The sequence below is a fragment of the Bufo gargarizans genome, chromosome 6 (assembly GCF_014858855.1).
Source record: "Bufo gargarizans isolate SCDJY-AF-19 chromosome 6, ASM1485885v1, whole genome shotgun sequence".
Classification (NCBI taxonomy): Eukaryota; Metazoa; Chordata; class Amphibia; order Anura; family Bufonidae; genus Bufo; species Bufo gargarizans.
The window spans coordinates 58379141-58400256 of record NC_058085.1 but is presented as its reverse complement, the minus strand read 5'-3'; the positions used below and the strand labels follow the sequence as shown (position 1 = coordinate 58400256).

Here is a 21116-nt window from a genome sequence, read left to right as displayed (position 1 = left end):
GGCTATAAGAGTGGACCAGAGATCTTTTTATTAGCTTTTTTTTCATAATAAAAAAGAAAAAAAATATGGATTTCAATATCTGCTTACAGAATGTAAGAGTATTTAAAAGTAAGATTAGAAGAGCGGCGATTCTCGAATTTCTAGCACAAGAAGATGCTGCCATAATTTTGTTTGCAGGAATGTGGTCTGTGTGAAGTAGTAAGAGAAGAAGAGTGGATGTATGGAAAATTTGTGTGGTCTGGGAGTGTGCTAAAAAAAATGATGGTGTTGGCTTCTTAGTTAAAGGGAGAGATGTATCTTTAGTAAGTTACAAGTACATGGTAATAGAAGAAGGGAGGTGTATATTAGCAATTTTTGAATATACAAATGTGAAATTTTGTGTGATTAATATTTGCGCACCTATAAATAAGAATGAATGGAAACTTTTGTTTGAGAAGGTGAGATTATTTATCACTGTGAGAATGCCAGTAATTCTTGCCAGACATTTTAATTGTGATTTAGATAAGAGTTATATTGATGAGTCTGGGAAGGGGTTAATAGACTTACTTTCGGATTTTAAATTATTTGATATGCAAAATTTATGTAGAATTGTATGCTGAGAAATGGAGGGATGAAAGGTTGGAAGGGGATGTGTTAAGTGTGATAGATAAGAGCTTGAATGAAGGAGTGGGGACTATGAGGGATATAACAAATAATGAAATATGGAGGGTGGTTAGTAGTATTGCAGCATATAAGACGCCAGGGGAGGATGGTCTTCTGGTTGAAATCTATAGAAAGATGTGGGATGTGATAGAAACTGATGTGGTAGCAAAAATGGCTGATAGTATGCAGTCGGGGGTGATTACCTTGATTCCGAAAAAAGATGACTGTAAGGATTTAAGGAATTGGCAACCGATAACGTTGCTTAATTGTGATTATAAGATTTACGCGAAGATGTTTGCAAATAGAATGAAAGAAGTGATTGAAAGAGTGATAGGGGAAGGACAGTGTTGTGCGATACCAGGAAGGAGGATTCATAAAAATATGTGTATGTTGAGAGATTGTTTGTGGGACTGTATGGAGAGGAAGAAGGTGTTTTTGTTAAGTTTGGATTTTGAAAAAGCATATGATAAGTTGGCTCATAAGTTTGTGTATAGAGTGTTTTTAAGAATGGGATTTCCAGCTGAGTTTGCGTGGAAAATGAGAAGTATGTATGATGGAATTTGTAGTCGAGTGTTGTTGAATGGTTGTATAGGTAGAAGAGTGATTGTGTTTTCAGGGGTGAGGCAAGGCTGCCCATTGTCACCTATTGTATTCATATGTGCGATTGAACCATTGTTGTGTTTGTTAAGGAAAGATAAGGTGATTCGTGGAGTGCAAATACCAGGAGGTGGTGGGAGTAAATGGAAGGTGAGTGGTTATATGGATGATGTGTGTGTGTTATGTGATTCCGAGTGTTCAGTAGGACGGCTGAAATTGTTAGTGTCTATATTTTGTGGAGCATCTGCTTTTTGTGTGAATTGGAATGAGTGAATGTAAAGCTTTTGGAGGAGTGATTGGGAGGGATGTGGGAGTTAGTGTGGTGGAAGGTCCAATTAAGGTTTTAGGTGTGAAATTTGATGAGAAATTAGAAGGAAAGGATAGCTGGGAAGAGGTGAAGGTGAGAGTTAAAAATAAGTAAAATTTTTGGCAGATGAGGGATTTGTCCTTTTTGGTAAAATAATGGTGATTAAAAGTGTTATCTTGCCTATTTTTTTTTTTTGCATACTGCAATCATCTTTCCACTAGGTTATATGATGTTGAGAAATCTGAATAGAATTTGGTTGGTGTTCCTATGGGGATCGAAGATGGAGAGAGCCAAGAGGGAAGTATTAGTTAAAAGAATAAGTAAAGGGGGTTTGGAGTTTCCAAATTTGGAGGTATATTTTGGAGTTAATATTATTTCGTTTTTACTAAAGATAGTTAAGATAGAGACAAAATACTCATGTATGTATAGATATTTATTTGGCACCTACTTGATACGGTTGAAGTGGTGTGTGAGGGATTTGAGATGTCCAATTTCGTTTGGGGTGCCGTATGGTATATGTGGGTGTATACGTTTTTGGTCAAGTATGAATTATGTGGAGTAGATGTGAGAATGTTGCGTAATAAAAGTTTGGTATATAGGATGATAAAGTGTAAAGAGATGGAGTGTGGAATAAATATGGTAAGGGGTGCTGATATAGAAAAGGTATGGAAGAAAGTTAGGATGGATGGGTTAACGAATAGACAGAGTGAAGTGGTTTGGCAGAGTTTACATGGGGTGTTACCAGTAAAAGAGTTTCAGAGGAATAAGTTAGTAATAAGTGATGTATGTCCTAAGGAGGGTTGTGGTGGACGTGAGAGTATTGTACATCTATTCTGGAATTATACGCTTGCGAGGGAGTTGATTAGAAGAGTGGAACTTTTATGTAAAGAATTAACTGGGATCAGTTTGTTGTCCTTCAAATTATTTATGTTTAGTTTAGGTATGAGTGATGGGGTGAAGGAGAGAGCGTTGTGGTTGTTGTTGGCTTCTATAAAAGAAGTATTGTGGGATGTAAGAAATATATATGTGTTTAAACTGAAAGAATTAACAATTAGAGATAGTGTAGGAATGGTATTAAGGAAGTTATATGTGTGTTATCTGTGGGATAAAAAAAGGAAAGGGGAGGTTGATGCAGAAGGGATATGGAAAGTGAGGAAATGGATTAATGTAGTTGATTGTTCTCTTGATTTGTATTCTTTGTAAGTATGTTGGAAAATAAGAAAAATAATTGTTCCCAGATGATGATGGGTGGGAGAAGTATGATCGGTAGTTTAATGATCGTATAGTATCCCCATCTGAGAAAAAAAAAAAAAAAATGGTCTTCAATGTCACACAATGCTGCCATTGTAAGGTATGGTGACTGTACCTACAGTATCTCATGGATAAATTGTTGGCTTGCACATACCCAGCTTTTGACATATAGCCTTTGTGTGATTGTTTGTTATAGTTAATAAAATTTAATATGTATATTATATTGCTGATTTTTGCAATTGTGAATTTTTGAATTCGCAAATTTATTGTGAATGTTCAGCTAAAAATTCTCAAAATCGCAAATTAGAATATTGGCTATGCCACTCATCACTACTAAAGAATATGTAATTTTTTAGAAGTGTGATGGTCTAACTAACGTAAAGATAAGAGAGTTTTACAGCAAGTGTCAATTACCTGGATTGTTATGAGCAGAATGTCCAAAGCTGTCGGTTCCTCGGGAGTTGATAGGGATTTCCTCTGGCTTTGCAACTTAGAAATTTGCATCCATTTACCATTAAAAAATGAATACAAAGTTTCAACTTCTCGAATTGTGACTATTAAGACGTTGCCATGTCTGTCCTTTATGGGCTCGTAGTATACCCGTCCCAAGTTGTGAGTGCCAAGCAAATTCTAGGAGGAAAAAGGTTTTCCAATTTCAGTATATTGATAAAATTACATGTAGAACAATTGAATAAACAGTGTCATCAGAAGGGATATGTGCAGGATTTGCATATACCCTGCAACTACTTGTACTGAATCTCTGCTGCCTGTACGAGTTAGGCATGTAATTCTGTGATGGAAGTAATGTCCCTCTCCCCTATAGAATACAATTATTAGTGTTGAGTGAATCGAAGTATTCAAAGTGGACTTCGATCTGAATTTAAGGGAAAATTTGATTCGCTGCAAAGCTTTGCGGAATCAACTTTCCCTGAAATGGAGGTAAAATTTTAAAAAAATTATACTCGCCTCATCCATTTGACGCGACAATGCCGCCGCTGCCATCTTGCTTGACATCATATGACGTCACCATACCAGCCAGCATGATGATATCATCACACACTGCATGAGATTTTGCACCAGATCTTCAAGCAAGATGGCCACAGTGACCTCTTCACGCTCAAATGGAGATAAGTACAATTTAAATGTATTTATTTTTTAGCTCATCTACCCCTGAAATGCCTTAATATCATATCAGATGCGGCATCCGAGGAGTTCATTGATGGGGGTGGCGCAATCGGTATTCCCTGTCATGGCGCCGGCTACTTACAAAGAAATGCACTTCGTGATGAAGTAATTTGTCACAAAGCGAATTATTTTGTAAAATTCATCAAAGCAGCCAAATCAAATATTTAACAACTTTGCTCATCTCTAGTCATTATACTGAGACCAAATGAAGGGAAGGTGTGCTGAGTATTCAATGCATTCCAATCAGGAAGAATTGATCCTAAGATGTAAAAACAAACATCAAAAGTGCGTACAGAATATCATAGGGACCTTATTTGTGATTAAATGGCATATTTCAATTATCATCCAATTCAATTTCTCTCTCTATGGATACACAGTGCAACTTACTATAAATTAGTATAAGTCTACACCAGTTGGACAGAACATTTAAACCACCTGCCTAAGGGTACTTTCACACTAGCGTTTAAGTTTTCCGGTATTGAGTTCCGTTATAGGGGCTCAATACCGGAAAAAAAGCTTCAGTTCTGTCCCCATTCATTGTCAATGGGGACAAAACTGAACTGAACAGAAAGGAATGCTCCTTCCTGTTTTCTTACCCATGTGTCCATTGGTCTTGTGTCATACATATGGACAAGAGCACGGAGATAAAAGAGGCTTTCCTATCTGGGACAGTGATGGCATATCGCTAAAATATGCCATCACTGTCAGATAAATGTGGATCTTATCTTCAGAATGGGACACTTAAAGAGAACAGAGAGCAGCTGCACATGCACGCCCGCCCTTCGTTCACCACTTTGGGAGCTCCGACAATAGCTGAGCGTTGGCTTTGCTATTTTCGCCAGTCCCATAGCAGTGAATGTAGAGTGGTTGTGCTTGTGCAGTGTACTTTCTATTCACTGCAATGGGACTGAAAATAGCTGAGGCGTGCTTGCTCGGCTATTGTTACAGTTGGGAGTGGGGGCAAACTCCCCACTAAACACCGAAGGTAAACGGGAATAGAAACTAGCCCAGGACACCCGGAAAAGGGAGCAAGTAACCTCCTAAAGCAGTCATGCTCAACCTTCTCCCCTCCAGCTGTTGTAAAACTACAACTCCCCCTATGCCCTGCTGTGAGTTGTAGTTTTGCAACAGCTGGAGCGCCACAGGTTGAGCATGCCTGTCCTAAAGCATCCCTAATCCTCGCCCTGACTCCTTTCCGTATGAGCAGACCCAGATGGTAGGAGGGCTCATACACAGTAAACTTGGGCCCTACTAACCCTAAAGATCCCTGGAATAGTGACAGGACTGAGATGACCTGTTCTTCCAAGACACGGATGAACAGGAGTCTCCCACCAGCCTACATGCAATGAAAGGGGAAGACAAAACAAACTCTCATGTTCCAGAGCAGGTTCACCCAACCCCTAGAACACTCCACAACAAAAGGAATCCCCATAACATGCACATATAAAGAGAAGACAGTGATAAACAAAACTGGATTGGCAAGCAATAACTCAGTGGCAAAAAATACCCACTGGATCAAGGAAACCGGGATCCTAGGCACTTACATGCCGCAACAACAGGAAGGAAATCCAGCAAACCAGTAACTGCCTGGACCCCCATGCAGACAGGGTGCATGGCGGCCACAGGCAGAGCAACTTACTGACTAGTTATTCCCCCTCTGGGGAACCCTGGACCCCTTTAATCAAAGGCACATACAGAACACGGGAACATACAGAGTGGCCTTTGCGAGACATACTGTCACGGTGAGGTGTGGGGAAACTCCCCCCCCCCAAACACGATAGGGTGTGGGAATAAAGACTAGGTCTGGAGACTGGGGACAGGGATCAGGTCACCTCCTAATGCCACCCTAATCCTAGCCCTGACTCCTAACCGTATGAGCGAACCCAGATGGTAGGAGAGCTCATACACAAGAACTTCTGGCCCTACTAACCCTAACAATTCCTGGAAGTAATGTCAGGACTAGGGACGACCTGTTCCTTCCCAGGTGAACGAACAAGCATCTCACTAAGGCCTAGTTATCAGCGACAACGTCAAAACAACAAAACTTACTGTCATATCCTTGAACGGGTCCACCTGACCCCTAGAATATTACACCACAACAGTAAGACACCACGCTCACATAGAGAGATGACAGTAAGAAGTAAACTGGATCGGCAGGTAAGAGTCCAATGGCAAGAATAACCTCTGACCCAAGAACACCAGAATACTTGGTAACTTACCTGCCGTGGCTGCTGGAAGGGACACGAGCAGTCCACACCACAACGAACTGGAAACAATGCAAATGTACTGGTACCAGAACATCGTACCGGACTCAGTATAAAACAACAAACACCGGAACCAACTCACCAGCAACTGCCTGAACCCCCAAGTGGACAGGATGCCTGGTGGTCCCAGGCAGGGCAGCTCACTGACTCTCCCCTCTGGGGAACCCAGGAGCCCTCTCACTGAAGGCACATACAGGGAACATGTCTAGCATCCATGGAGGACTATACACACCATAGACAGACCAGACATGGAACAACAACTAGACAAACAACATTAACCCATACATACCACACCACACATAGAGTAGGGAAAGGAAGGGAAAGTGACATCAAGATGACATCGATGTCTCATTAGGTGGCTCTCAATAACTGGCCAGATGGAATACCCAGGACAGGAGCATAGCTCCAGCACCAACAGAGGCTGGAGGACAGCTAAACCCAGGCTACCAGCCACAGGCAATATAAGAACCTAGTGACCACATCCATCCAGGTAGTTAACCCCACAAGCACCAGACAGGGAAGGGAAACAAACTTTAAAGGAGAAGTGTACATACATGCTGCATAAACTACACGTTGCCCCAGGCAACCAGCATGCACGGCAAATGTGTCACAGCAAACAACACAGAGACCGACACACAGCCGTGACAGCTATTTACAGAACTCCCCTAGTGATGATTAGAGAGCGTTCTCTTGCATTCTCTAGATAAGAGCAAGTCCCAGAGGTGAGACCTGCACCTATCTGACATTGATGGCATATCCTAAGCCCTTATGCCCCCATTTTCTTATAGGTGCGGTTCCCAGCGCTGGGACCCGCAACTATATCGGGAACGGTGCCACCACCAAGGGCTCTCCCCATAGAAGTTAATGGGGGCGCACCACGCATGACCAGCCACCTGTCCCATTCACTTGTATGGGAACGACAGAAATAGCCGAGCCAGTGCTCGGCTTTTTACAGCTGCCCCATAGAGAATGAATGGAGGGCAGCTGCGCATGCTTAGTGCACCCTCCACCCATTTCAGGGTTCCGTTCTCAATATATGTTTGGGTCCCAGCGGTGGGACCTGCATCTTTCAGACAATGAGGGCATATCTTAGCAAGATGAGACAACCCCTTTATTAATTGGCTTCAGCAGTCATGTGTGGATACAGCATGTGATCAGCATGCACGGCAAATGTGTCACAGCAAACAACACAGAGACCGACACACAGCCGTGACAGCTATTTACAGAACTCCCCTAGTGATGATTAGAGAGCGTTCTCTTGCATTCTCTAGATAAGAGCAAGTCCCAGAGGTGAGACCTGCACCTATCTGACATTGATGGCATATCCTAAGCCCTTATGCCCCCATTTTCTTATAGGTGTGGTTCCCAGCGCTGGGACCCGCAACTATATCGGGAACGGTGCCACCACCAAGGGCTCTCCCCATAGAAGTTAATGGGGGCGCACCACGCATGACCAGCCACCTGTCCCATTCACTTGTATGGGAACGACAGAAATAGCCGAGCCAGTGCTCGGCTTTTTACAGCTGCCCCATAGAGAATGAATGGAGGGCAGCTGCGCATGCTTAGTGCGCCCTCCACCCATTTCAGGGTTCCGTTCTCAATATATGTTTGGGTCCCAGCGGTGGGACCTGCATCTTTCAGACAATGAGGGCATATCTTAGCAAGATGAGACAACCCCTTTATTAATTGGCTTCAGCAGTCATGTGTGGATACAGCATGTGATCAGCTGCACATAAATAAACAGAGATCATCAGAGACTGGCAGAGCGGTGGCACTGGAGAAATGAGTCATTACATGGGTGAGTATTCATTTTGTATTTATTTTATTTTTTGGAGTATTTCCTTTCAGAGCAAAAATGGTATACTGAGCAACCATTTTATTGCTACAATACCAACCTGAAGCTGGGCAGCTGCTGCCATCATCTTCTGTCTAGCTTGCAGGGTGGTCGAAGAAGACATTGATATCGACATACTCTGCCGTAACCATCTAATGTCATCCCACATGCATGACAACTGGAAAGAGGAAAGGAAATGCTGAGAAACAAAAACATGACTATTCCACATTAGTAGCTTCTCTCCACAATTATGTGTCAAATAACAACGGAGCTGGGGGAAAAATGATGTTTGTGAATTACAGGTAGTTAAGTAATAGAGACACAAGGGGTGATATTTTTACATTGGTACAACATGGGTGATTTTGGAATTTTAAGGATAAAGCTCTTACCTTTGTAAACCAGAGGAAATCTTGCATAATTGAACTGGAGCAAGAATCGTCAATTTCTACAATTGGAATGTGATCTTCATTTGTTACTAGCATGTTATCTTTGTAGTAAAATATTACAGCTATGTACAAGCCCCTGAAAGATGCAGGAAAGAAGATCAGTACATGGTTATAGGGGGCACAGTCATAGAAATGATTTCACTGTATTGAAGGAGGACCTGTCACTAGGGATGAGTGGACTTGTGGATGTTTGGGTTCGCCGGGTTCGGCCGAACTTGAGGTCAAAGTACCCAAACCAGAACCCTATTGAAGTCAATAGGGACCTAAACGTTGGTGCACTAAAATGTCTGTAAAATAGTCGTAGTAAGGGCTAGAGGGCTACAAAAGGAAGCAAAATGGGGGTAAGAGCAGGACAGAGACCCTGCAAACAAATGTGGATAGGGAAATGACTTAAAATAACGTAGAATAGAAAAAAAAAAATTCAAATAATCTTGAACTAGAAGGCGGAGGTCAAATGGAGTAGGAGGTTGAGGAGGCGGTGGACGTGGCGGTGGAGGAGGAGGTAGCAAACACATTTTTTTATTTTTTAAAAAATAAATTTAGGAAGGCTCCAAAACATTGGGAAATAGAAAAGAGAATGCAAAGAGAAAGTGCGCTGGAGTATAACAATGGCTTGGTGCGGCCAGTAAACTTGTCTAATCTGCACAAGGTACGGACAAGTCCTGTGGGATCCATGCCTGGTTTATTCATTTTAAGTGAGCTTGTCCTTGTTGGCTGTGGACAGACGGCTGCGCTTGTCTGCGATTACCCCTCCTGTCGTGCTAAACACACATTCGGACAATACACAGGGCAGGCCAGCACCTCCAAGGCGTAAACAGCAAGCTCAGGCCATGTGCCCAAACTGCCTGCTTCCTGTCCTTGCACTACTCAGAGCTGATGGGCGGTGGTACACGTGATCCAGCTTGTATAGAGGCTGGGTCACATGATGCACCATGCCATTACTAGGCAACAGCTTAAAAGCTTGTTGATTGGCTGTCCTGCAGCCTTTCAAAAGCTTTATTAAATGCCCAAACACCGAACTTGATTCAGAACTTTTACAGCAAAGTTCGGGTTCGGGTACCCGAACTCGCAAATTTCGGTACAGTCCCAAACTTTACAGTTTGGGTTCACTCAACACTACCTGTCACCGCTCCTGACTTGTCTGTTTTAGTGACTACATGCACTCCCCATGTAATAACAGTTCTGGAGCATCTATTCTTATGGTTTTATGTTGTGCCGTTCCATTATTATTCCTGGTCACTGTATGAATTAATTACTAACAATTTTCTATGAAGTTTCCGCTGGGTGTTACCAGTTAGGGTGTGTCCCTGCAGTGTCTGACACTATCTAATAAGTGCTGCCAGTGTCCGACAGTGCAGGGACAACCCCCAACTGGTAACACCCATCTGGAACTTCATCGCAATCTGCTAGAAATGTGTTCATCACTTCGAGCAGGAAGGAAAATAAATAGTAATACACAGAGTCAAAAGAATAGATGCTCCAGAATTATTATTACATGAGGAATGCAAGTTGTTACTGGGACAGACGTGTGGGGAGAGGTGAAAGCTCCTCTTTAAAGGGGGCATTTCATTGGGTTCATTACCACACAAACATCTGGCAGCATACAATCCAAACAGGGTCTATGTGGGAGCTATTGCAAATTTTACATTGAAATGCAATGATACAGTAAAAACAGTCCAAGCATAGGGAGTAGAGTCCGCTTTGTGGCTTCTCCCCACACTGCTCAGCTTGACTGACACGTTTCCTCCTGCTTATAGGGAGACACTTGTAAATCTGAGCAGAGTAAAGAGAAGCCAAACAGTGGGCACTTCTTCCTATGCCCAGACCCTTCTTCCTATGCCCGGACTCTTCTTCCCATGCCCGGCTTGCTATTATTGATGTAGTTACTGTCCCAATTTGGCATGGATAGTGTCTCCAACGAGCATGGATAAAGATCAAAGGTCCATGCTAATTAGGAACGCTATCTGCAATATTAGGGACAGCTTCTGTGGCAACATGGGTCCCTAACCATGCCACTTAAGAACACTACTATCCATGCCAATTTCTGACAGTACCCACGCCAATTAAAGACAGTAGCCATGAAAATTTGCTACAGTATCCCTACAAATAGGAACAGTAAATGTATGTATGTCCATTAAGGACAGTACCTATACCAACTGGGGAAAGTATGCACATCAATTATGGAAACTATACACACTAATTTGGGACAATATTTAAGCCAATTAGAGACAGTGCCCATACTAGCTGGGGAAACTAAGCATACCAATTATGGAAACTATCCACATTAATTAAGGAGAATATTCAGATCAATTAGGGACAGAATATTAATTTCAAAAACTAACTATGCCACTTAGGGACAATATCCACACTAATTAGGGACAGTATCCATGCCAGTTTGAGACAGTATCCATGCCAATTAGAGACACTATCTACTATGCCAACTGAATGGCACTGCAGGAATTTTGTATCCATAAAGCTGATAATAACGAGAAGAATATAAAACAGGACAAAGACAACCCTGATCTTATGTGACCAACCTCTTTAAGGTCTTGACAAATTTGTTTGATGAGTGGAAAAGATGTTTCAAACTTCTGGACACAGACTGTTTGCGACTGGGATTTTGTAATTTTGCACTTTCTGAAATGAAGCACACACGGGAATCATATATATTTTTAAGTGTCTGTAAAACATTTGATTTTTATGATATTTGTTTAATAAAACTGCACCATAAAACCTGGAGATTATGTAATTTGCTCATAAAACTATTAACCGGGCCAGAAATGCTATTTGGGGCAGTCCCCTAGAAACCTTCACAAGAGCGTGGTTGAAAAAACTCTTCAGCCTCAGCTCCATTATAAGGATATTCAGAGGAAAACACCAGGTATCAGCCAGCAATCAAACATGTATGGCTTTTTTTAACGATCGTTGACCTCTCAATCCAACATCCCCAAGGTGGAGCTTCTCACCAAAGCCGGGATTAGCACCAGGCAGCCATAAGTAATTCCCTCATTGTGGAATGATTTGTTTCACATTGTTTAATAGAAGTAGCTGATGGTTCTACATAAAGGGGTTCTATATCCTTCACTAAAGAATGGGAATTTAACCAACCTTATTAGAGGGTCGCATTCAAATGGAATCAAGAGTTGACTGCACAAGCTTGTAAGGTCACTTTTCCACTTGCAAGTTTTGGTCAATATCATTATTTGTAAGTCAAAAAAATTATGAACCAATTGCACCTTTTCCATGTTTTGGACCCACACTTGGCTTATACTGAGGCAAAATGTTGACCACAGTACTGCCATGATAGTGTCCTTTCCATGTGCATTGTATCTCAGTCCATGGTTTGCACTACACATTGGCAAGACTTCCCCATGTATAGCTTTGGTGTAAGGCTCCGACCGAAGCAGACAGTGGTATGCGTTGCCCATAAGATCCCATTGTAGGAAAACGTGCACCACATGGTATGTATTTTTTGCAGTGACCCTTTGGTGAAACAAAATCAGACAACACTGGACTAGTAGACAATGTACAAAAAAAGTTTTTTAAGCTATCTCAGGCTCAAAAATGTTATTTTATTTTAAAATGATTAATATTTAGTGGTACCAGATATTTTAGCTCAGCATTTCACCATCACACTGGCAAATGACACCCAATACAATATGAAACCATGGTGAGTCGTCTCCAAAACTGTTATGATTTTAAATGCAGAGGCCAATCTCATGACATCAGGATTAGGATGAACAGGCCAAAATAACGACATGGTTCACACATTTTCGTAAGCCAATACTATGACATCATGCCAGCACACATCTAAGCCAGCTCCCTGATGCTCCCAAACTCTATCTGGAATAGGGTCTGCAGGAATATTTAATGTACGTATTTCATACCATCTAACATAACTAACATTATTAATACTAAACTAAACTATATACTATTATTTTTGTTGTGTGAAAGCATTGATCCTTGTTTGTGGATCTACATTCACCTTCCATGAGCCAAAAGTAATTGGAGAAGTACATGTACCAAACAGTTTCCATCAATTCCATCGGCTTTGAATGCAGTGGCACAGTGGATTGCTGAAGTCTCCTAGCTGAGGCCATTACTCTGCAAGACAGTCAGCAGAATGCAGGCCACCAGATACTCTCTGCAGTCCAGCAGATACAGGTTGTCATAAACTGCTTGGGCAGTCTTCTTCCAGAGACAAAAGTGATGAAAATTAACTTACATTAAGGATTTGTATTATAGATGTATATATAGACATTCATAAGGCTTTTCACACAGGGGCGTAGCTATGGGGGTAGCAGAGGTAGCAGTCACAACCAGCCCAGGAGCCTAAGGGAGCCCAAATACCCCTGTGCTGCACAAGACACAGGTATTATAAAAAGAGCATGCTGGTCAAGTTACACCTCCTGGCTCGATAGAAGGGGTTAGGTCAAGAATTTGGCATCGGAGGGGGGTGGCGTTTCAATTTTTACCTCAGGCAGCACAAAGGCTATGTGCTTCCTTGTCCCTGGCCAAAAAGTACTGAAGGAAGGGGGGCCCAAGCTGAACTCTTGCACCAGGGCCCATGAACCTTTATCTACTACCGTTTGCACATATTGCATCTCAGTAATCCGTTGCCCATATATATTGGTAATGTTTGATGCATAATACTGTTGATGAAAGGCTCCAATGTACACCACTATATAGGCATGCTGTGGTATGATACCAATGGAAAGTTGCCAATGGGGTCTTATTGTAAAAAAAAAAAATTATATGGGAAATGGAATATACAAAATTCTGCTGATGCATCCAAAAGACACTCAAGTCCTGCATATTCATTTATGTCCAATGCATTTGGAAAGTCTTATACTAAAATGAAGCCCATCAATCTGCACTCAGTACCCCGTAATGGGAAAGTGAAAAGAGAATTTTAGAAATGTTTGCAAATTTATTAAAAAAAAGAAAAACTAAAAGATCTCATGGACATAAATATTCAGACTCTTTGCTATGAGTTGAAATCCAGCCTCCCATTTCTCTGGATCATCTTTGATATGTTTCTACACCTTGAGTGGAGTCCACCTGTGGTATATTCAGTTGATTGGAAATGATTTGGAAAGATATATCCCTGTCTATATAAGGTCTGACAGCTGACAATGCATATCAGAGCAAAAACCAAGATGTGAGGATGAAAGAACTGCCTGTAGAGATCAGAGACAGGATTGTGTAGAGGCACCGTTCTGGAGAAGATGACAAATAGTTTCTGTTGCACTGAAAGTTTCCAAGAGCACAGTGGCCTCCATCAGGGCCAGCATCAGCACCCGGCATACCCGGGCAAGTGCCGGGGCCCATTGCTCCTGGGGGGGCCCACTGAGCTGCTATGAGCACTTCCATCAATGACACTGCTGTCATTTCATTCATTTCATTTCACTCATTTCATTTCACGCAGTACCCCTCTGGCGGACCCTTTCATAGTCACATGAGGCCGGCTGCTGCAGAGCTTCAGACACGCCCCCTCTACACAAGACACACTGCCTGAGTAGAGAAACCGCAGGGCTGGAGCAGAAGTGTGAACACAGTCTGTGGGACAGGAGGGGGGGCAGGGAACTCTTTGAGCTGCTGCTGGATGCTGTAGACCAGCAGCTTCATGCCATTTGGTTGTTTTACTGCCTCATTAAGCAGTTTGCCTCCATGACACCTGCCCCCCTTCATATCCTGTCCTATCTCATCCTCATGGAGCCCCTGCTGTCTCCTTTCCTCCCTCATGTATCCAGAGCTCCTGTTCCACCCTCCTATCTCTGATTGCAGCCCTGCACAGACCTCCTGCCCCTACTTCTTCGCCCCTAATCTCCATCAGAGCCCCTTCCACCTCCTTGCTGTGTCCATCCCTCCTGTCTATCCAGGGCCCCAGGCCCTTGTCTCATTCATATGACTCTCATAATGGTGGCGCCTTAACCGCATTCACCATAAGGACCCGTCACTGTACAGAGGTTCTATCCGGTCACTGTATGGCGGTGTTATCTGGTCACTGTACAGAGGTGTTATCCGGTCACTGTATGGCGTTGGTATCCAATAACTGTATGGCCATAACTGTATCCCCTCCCCTGCCCACGCCACCTGTTTTAGACCTGGCATGAGTGGGAAAAATTTGCAGATTGCGGTGCTAAGGACCTTTGCACCACAATCTGTGCCTAATATAGATGTATTTCTATTTAATAAATGACCCCCTAATTGTATTATTATTGCAGGGTAGGGCTAATATCTTTATATTATATAGATTCTAGTGTATTATACTGTGCCCTGTATTTCCCAGTAGAAAATTCTTGGGAAACACAGTCCTCATCCCTGACAACCAGGACCAGGTAGCGCTCTGTCAGTACATGGCGGCCTCCCCTCTCCGCCCTGCTGCTCCACTGTGTACTTGTGCTTATTATGACACTAAGGCTGGGTTCACATCACATTTTTGCCATCCGTTTAATGTATACCAAAAATGTATACATTAATAACAGATGCCTCAGACTGATGCCGTACAGTGGCGTCCGTTCACCATAGAGTTCCATAAAAATAAAAAAACATATACGTTAACGTATGCATTTTTTACTGGACTCTTCAGGATACAAAAACATGGTGTGCTGCACATTTGTATACATCAAATCGATAGGAAAAACATGATGTGAACCCACTGGGGGGGACGTACTAAAATTTGCTGTGGGGTCCAGTCAGTTCTAGCTATATCACTGCACAGCTCCTTGTCTCCTCCAGGCCAGGCCCAGCAGTGACATCATGACGTGTGTCTCACTGTTGCAGCGGGCTGGAGGAGATAAAGAGAGTGCAGGGAGCTGCGGTTAGTGAATAACAGGACCGCCGGCTCCCCTGCGCTCCATCAATGATAGGTATGTGAGGGGGCCACTGGGGGGTAATTACTCTGTGAGGGCCCCTTACACAATATAATGACCCCCAGTACCCCCCATTTAGTATAATGATCCCCAATGACCCTCCATTCAGTATAATGACCCCCAGAACCCCCATTCAATATAATGACCCCCAGTGACCACCATACAGTATATTGACCCCCAGTGTCCCCTCTATACAGTATAACCCCCAGTGTGGGAGCCCCTGGGGGTCATTATTCTGAATGGGGGGCGACTGGGGGTCATTATTGTGAATAGAGGGCCACTGTGGGGTCATTATACTGTGTGTCGGGCCACTGGGGGTCATTATACTTTGGGGCGTCATTATACTGTGTAAAGGGCCACTAGTGGTCATACTGTATAGGGGCCAGTGGGGGTCATTATACCGTGTGGGAGCCACAGGGGAACATATAAATGTAAAAAAAGGCCTCAAGGGGGCCAACTTGGATTTATCGCCCAAGGGCCCACATGAACCTGGAGCCGGCCCTGGCCTCCATAATTCTTAAATAGAAGACGTCTGGAACAACCAGAACTCTGTATAGAGCTGGCCGCCCCACCAAACTAAGTAATCTGGGGACAAGGGTCTTGGTAAGAGAGGTGACCAAAAACCCAATGGTTACTTTGGATAAGCTCCAAAGATCCTATGTGCAGATAAGAGAAACTTCCAGAAGGTCAACCATCATTGCAGCAATCCACCAATCTGGGCTTTGTGGGAAAGTTCCCAGAAAGAAGCATCTCCTCAGTAAAAGGCACATGAAAGCCTTCCTAGAGTTTGCAAAAAGAAAAAAGCACCTAATGGACTGCGGGACACAAGAGTCTCTAGTCTGATGAAACCAAGATTGAACTTTTTGAACTCAATTCTAAGCATCATGTCTAGAAGAAACCAGGTACTGTTTATTACCTACCTAATCCTAATACCATCCTTACACTGAAGCATGGTAGTGGCAGCATAATGCCTTGGGTGTTTTATTTTCAGCAGCTGGGTCAGGGAGACGGGTCAGGGTTTGACGGAAAGCTGAATGGGGCAAGGTACAGAGATAGTTTAAATGAAAACCTGATTCAGAGTGCTTTGGAACTCAGACTGGACTGAAGGTTAACCTTCCAAAAAGATAATGACCTTAAGCACACAGGCAGGACAACACAGGAGTTGCTTAGGGACAACTCTGTGAATGTTCTTGAGTTGCCCAGCCAGAGCCCTGACTTGAACCCAATCGAACATCTCTGGAGAGACCTGAAAATGGCCGTCCACCGACGTTCCTCTTCCAACCTGACAGCGCTTGAGTGAATCTGCAGAGAAGAATGGCAATAAATCCCTAAATCCAGGTGTTCAAACCTTGTCGCATCATACCCGAGAAGACTGGACGCTGTAATCTCTGCCAAAGGTGCTTGAACTAAGTCCCGAGTAAAGCGTCTGAACACTTGCATCAATACAAGACTTCCATTTTACCTTTTCAAAAAATCAGCACGGGTTTGTAACATTCTGTTTTTACTTTGTCATTATGGGGTATTGAGTGTAGAATGATGAAGAAAAACTTTTCTTTTTATTTTAGCACAAGGCCGCAACATAACAAAATGTAAAAAGAGTGAAAGGGTCTGTAGACTTTTTGAATGCATTGTATACCCTGGAGCTTGTCTCTGCATACACACCAAGGCACAAGGCTCGAAAACAAAGTGCATGGAGTCTAATGCAGCATGCAACCAATTTTTTGTTTACACATTTTATACGAATAAGGCCTCATGAACGTGGTTCGAGACGCAGTTTTGCGGACAAGAATAGGCATGTCTAGAATGGGCCGCCCGTTCCGTTCCACAAATTGCAGGTTTGAGGACCGCAAAAAACGGCACGGTCATGTGTATGTAGCCTAAGGCTACTTTCACATCTTCCTTTTTCCCTTGTTTTGAGATCTGGCAGAGGTCTCAAAACCAGAGGAAAATGCTTCAGTTTTACTGAACAAACTGGAACGGAGTGCATCAGAATGCTTTCCGTTACGGTTTGTTGCATTCTGTGACCGGACACAAAACTACTGCAAGCAGTGGTATTGTGTCCAGCATGGGGAACTGAACAAGCCAGATCCAGCACCAAAAACCATGTAAGTCAATAGACCGGTTTCTTCATTTTTTATACAATGCAACCGGATATGTTCTGAATGGATGCAGGCGGTTGTATTATTCAAACGGATGCATTTGTGACAGTAGTCTAAAAGAAAAATCCCAGTATCCCTCCATAGAAAACTGGAAGTATTATATGAGCCTACAGATTTCTATGTTCGTCATATCATAGATTCCTGCCACCGATCCACAACACGTCTGTATGCCGAGGATAGAGAGAAAAGTGTAGGATGAATGCAGTACTTCAGATGAAAGAAATGCATATGGGTCTCGTTATCCATTCAATTGACTGCAATTAAGATCTGGACACTTTTCAGCTCAGGGGTCAACTGCTTCCGTCACTCCAGCTGTTGTGAAACTACAACTCCCAGCATGCACACGCTCAACTTTTCTAGGAATAGAGATAAGTAGAGTATGCTGGGATTTGTCGTTACACAACAGTTTGAGTGCAAGAACTTGCAGACCCGTGCTTTAGGTCAAATGGATGCAAAATTCCAGAAGACTCTAGAGGGCCTAAAGTGGGTATTCTCATTTGGAACTTTGAAGGCATATTGTAAGGATATGCCATCAATGTCAGATAAGTGCAGATCCCAGGTCTGGGACCAACTCTTATCTCCAGAATAGGACCCCTAGAGCAGGTGAGGGTGTGTGGCCACCCTCTGTTCACTACTATGGGGGTTCTCAAAATAGTAGAGCACTTGCTCGGCTGTTTTTGGCAATTCCATAGCGGTGAATGGAGAGAATGCCGCACATGTGTGGTGTGCGCTCCTTTACCTCGGGGGCCCTGTTCCAGAGATAGGAGCAGATCCCAGAGGTGAGACCAACACTTGTCTGGTATTGATGGCACATTGCGAGGATGTCCCAGATGAACCAACCCCTTTAAAAGGGGCAGCACGGTGGCTCAGTGGTTAACACTGGTGCCTTGCAGCACTGGAGTGATAGATTCAAATCTGACCAAGCACAACATCTGCATGGAGTTTGTATGTTCTCCCCGTGTTTGCGTGGGTTTCCTCCGGGTACTCTTGTTTCCTCCGACACTCCAAAGACATATTGATAGGGAACTTAGATTGTGAGCCCCATTGGGGACAGTGACTATGCTAATGTCTGTAAAGCGCTGTGGAATATAGTAGCGCTATATAAGTGCATAAAATAAAAAAAAATAAAAGCCTTCTAAATACTTCTATTCTTTATTGACTATGATGCCAAAATTAGAGTGAGGGCTCATGCACATGGCCGTTGCCCCTCAATACACGGGGCACCGGCCGTGTGCACTCTCGGAGATGCAGTGCGGAAGCACGGATCGGAACCCCACTGAAGCACTACGGGGTGCTTCCGCAGTGTTTCTGGCTATGCCTCTGCACCGCAAAAAAGTATGCACTACTTTTTTGCGGTGCGGACCATCGGATGCGGACCACGGACCCCATTCACATGAATAGGCCCGCTATCCGCATGTGGCTGCCCCATGGTTGGTGCCGTTGCATTGCAAACTGCAATTTGAGGTCCACAGCACGGGCCCGGCCAGCACACGGTCGTGTGCATGAGCCCTTAGAGTTGACAACATTCCATCCCCACAGATGGAGAGGGCAGTTGAGCATGAGTACCACCCCTCAATTAATTTCTATGGGACTGACGTATACAATTGAAACTCGAAAAATTAGAATATCGTGCAAAGTTCATTTATTTCAGTAGTGAAACTAACATATGAGATAGACTCATTACATGCAAAGCGAGGATGATTATGGCTTATAGGTTATGAAAACCCCAAAGTCACAATCTCAGGTCCCCTTTGCTCAGGGGGTATGGATTAATTAGCTGACTAGATGGTGACACTTTGAGCCTAGAATATTGAACCTTTTCACAATATTCTAATTTTAAGTTGCATTACTGAAATAAATGAACTTTTGCACGATATAAAAAATGTTTGTGTTTCATCTGTATAGCCAGGCACCGACCGAGGCTTCTCCTAGGCAGTCTCACAGTGATGACTAGGGCCAAACCCTGACACTAGCAGGACAAAGGAAGCAGAACTAAATTCTTAGCTTCTGAAAGCAGATGGGAAAAAATGAATTAATGATTGTATACGCTTTGTGCTGAATTTGTCAGACGGTTCAGTAAGCTGCAATATGTTTGTTCCAGTTTCGTTAAAGATGGCACAGATATTTCTGATACCACAAGGTGTCACTATTAGATGAACGTTATTCATCATCTAACATCCAAACAGGAAAAAACAAGTATTAAAGATGGAACGGGGTGAAGTGCATATAGCAACCAACATATTATGCTATAAACCATGACGTGCACAAATGTACTCATACAACGTGAGGTTTGTAGACACGGGCTAGAAGGACTCAACACCTGCAATGTGACAGTCATAGTAGATCAATGCAGATCTCAGTGATGTCTATAAGATAGCATTGGTGCCTTCTAGCAATGAGGTCCTGGGTTTGAATCTGATCAAGGACAACATCCACATGTTCTTTGCCTGGTTCTCCTCCGACGCTACAAAATTTAGACTGTGAGCCCTAATAGGAACATGTTTAAAAATTGTAAAAAAGTTTTATAAAACTAGAGTCTCAAAGGGCAGGCAAAGGAACTAGATGCATGTTAACTCGTTTTATATGAGTTTACCTGTTTTAACATTGTAAGTGTAATAAAAAAAGCGTGATTATTATCGGAATATTTGCGGTACTTCACTATGTTGAGCTTTCTTGCATAATATTTAGGAGGCCCTGACTGGAGTTGAAGTCCGGATTTCAATCCAGTGATCGATTGCATTTGAGGACGCTGTCTGTGTGCCTATGAATATTGACATATCCACTGAGGATTTAGGATCTGCGTGGTCTTTTTATACGACCTTTGGAACCAATAGGATCATGGACTGATAAGAGGGATGACAATCTCAACTGTCACAGCTGCTAACAGAAGAAACAGCTTGTGGCAGCTGAAGCATGGAACTGAGCGCCTCAGAAATGAGACACAGAACAAACAGCAGGTGGCGCTATACAGATAGATTTTATTAAAGGGGTTATCCCACTTTGCGTTTTTATACTTACCTGCTGCCACCGCGCGTTCACTTCCTGGATTCTGGCTGGGGGCGGGCTTCATCTTGATTGAAGTCTTCTCCCAGCCGGGCCGCTCGCTGGACTGAATGCGCACTCCGCCGCGCATGCGCCATGGTGACTTATTGCTGGCCAGTATAGTACAGAGCTGGTGTGCGCGTTCGCAGCTCTGTACTATTCTGGCCGGGAAGAGGTCACCGTCGCGCATGCGCGGCAGTGTGCGCGTAAAGGACAGCGAGCAGCCAGGCCGGGAGAAAAGAAGGAGTCTTCTGGGCAAGCGCGACCATCGGGATTTTGGAGAAGAGCGGTGGCCGTAACCAGGGGAGACCAAGTCACAACAATAAGGTAAGTGGGGATGAATTTTATCCTAATCGGTGGGAATTTGTTAATAAAGTATATTTACAAAAATGATCACTGTCAAATCATTAACAGATTTAACAGTGATCATTATGATGGGATAACCCCTTTAATTAATTCAGTGGCTAGACTAAATTGTAATTGCATGCAATTACAAAAGTATTCAGATCTAGGT

General features: G+C 43.3%; 1 protein-coding gene across 1 annotated transcript in view; it reads right to left on the bottom strand.

Moving 5' to 3' along the window:
* ANKFN1 (ankyrin repeat and fibronectin type III domain containing 1) overlaps positions 1-21116 on the bottom strand; it is a 475518-nt gene that overhangs the window by 158418 nt on the left and 295984 nt on the right. Inside the window, exons 8-11 of the mRNA XM_044299903.1 lie at positions 11064-11163; positions 8470-8602; positions 8142-8258; positions 3212-3427 (exon numbers count right to left, since the gene is read on the bottom strand). Coding sequence (XP_044155838.1) covers positions 3212-3427; positions 8142-8258; positions 8470-8602; positions 11064-11163 — 566 coding nt within the window. The remainder of the gene's footprint in view (positions 1-3211; positions 3428-8141; positions 8259-8469; positions 8603-11063; positions 11164-21116) is intronic.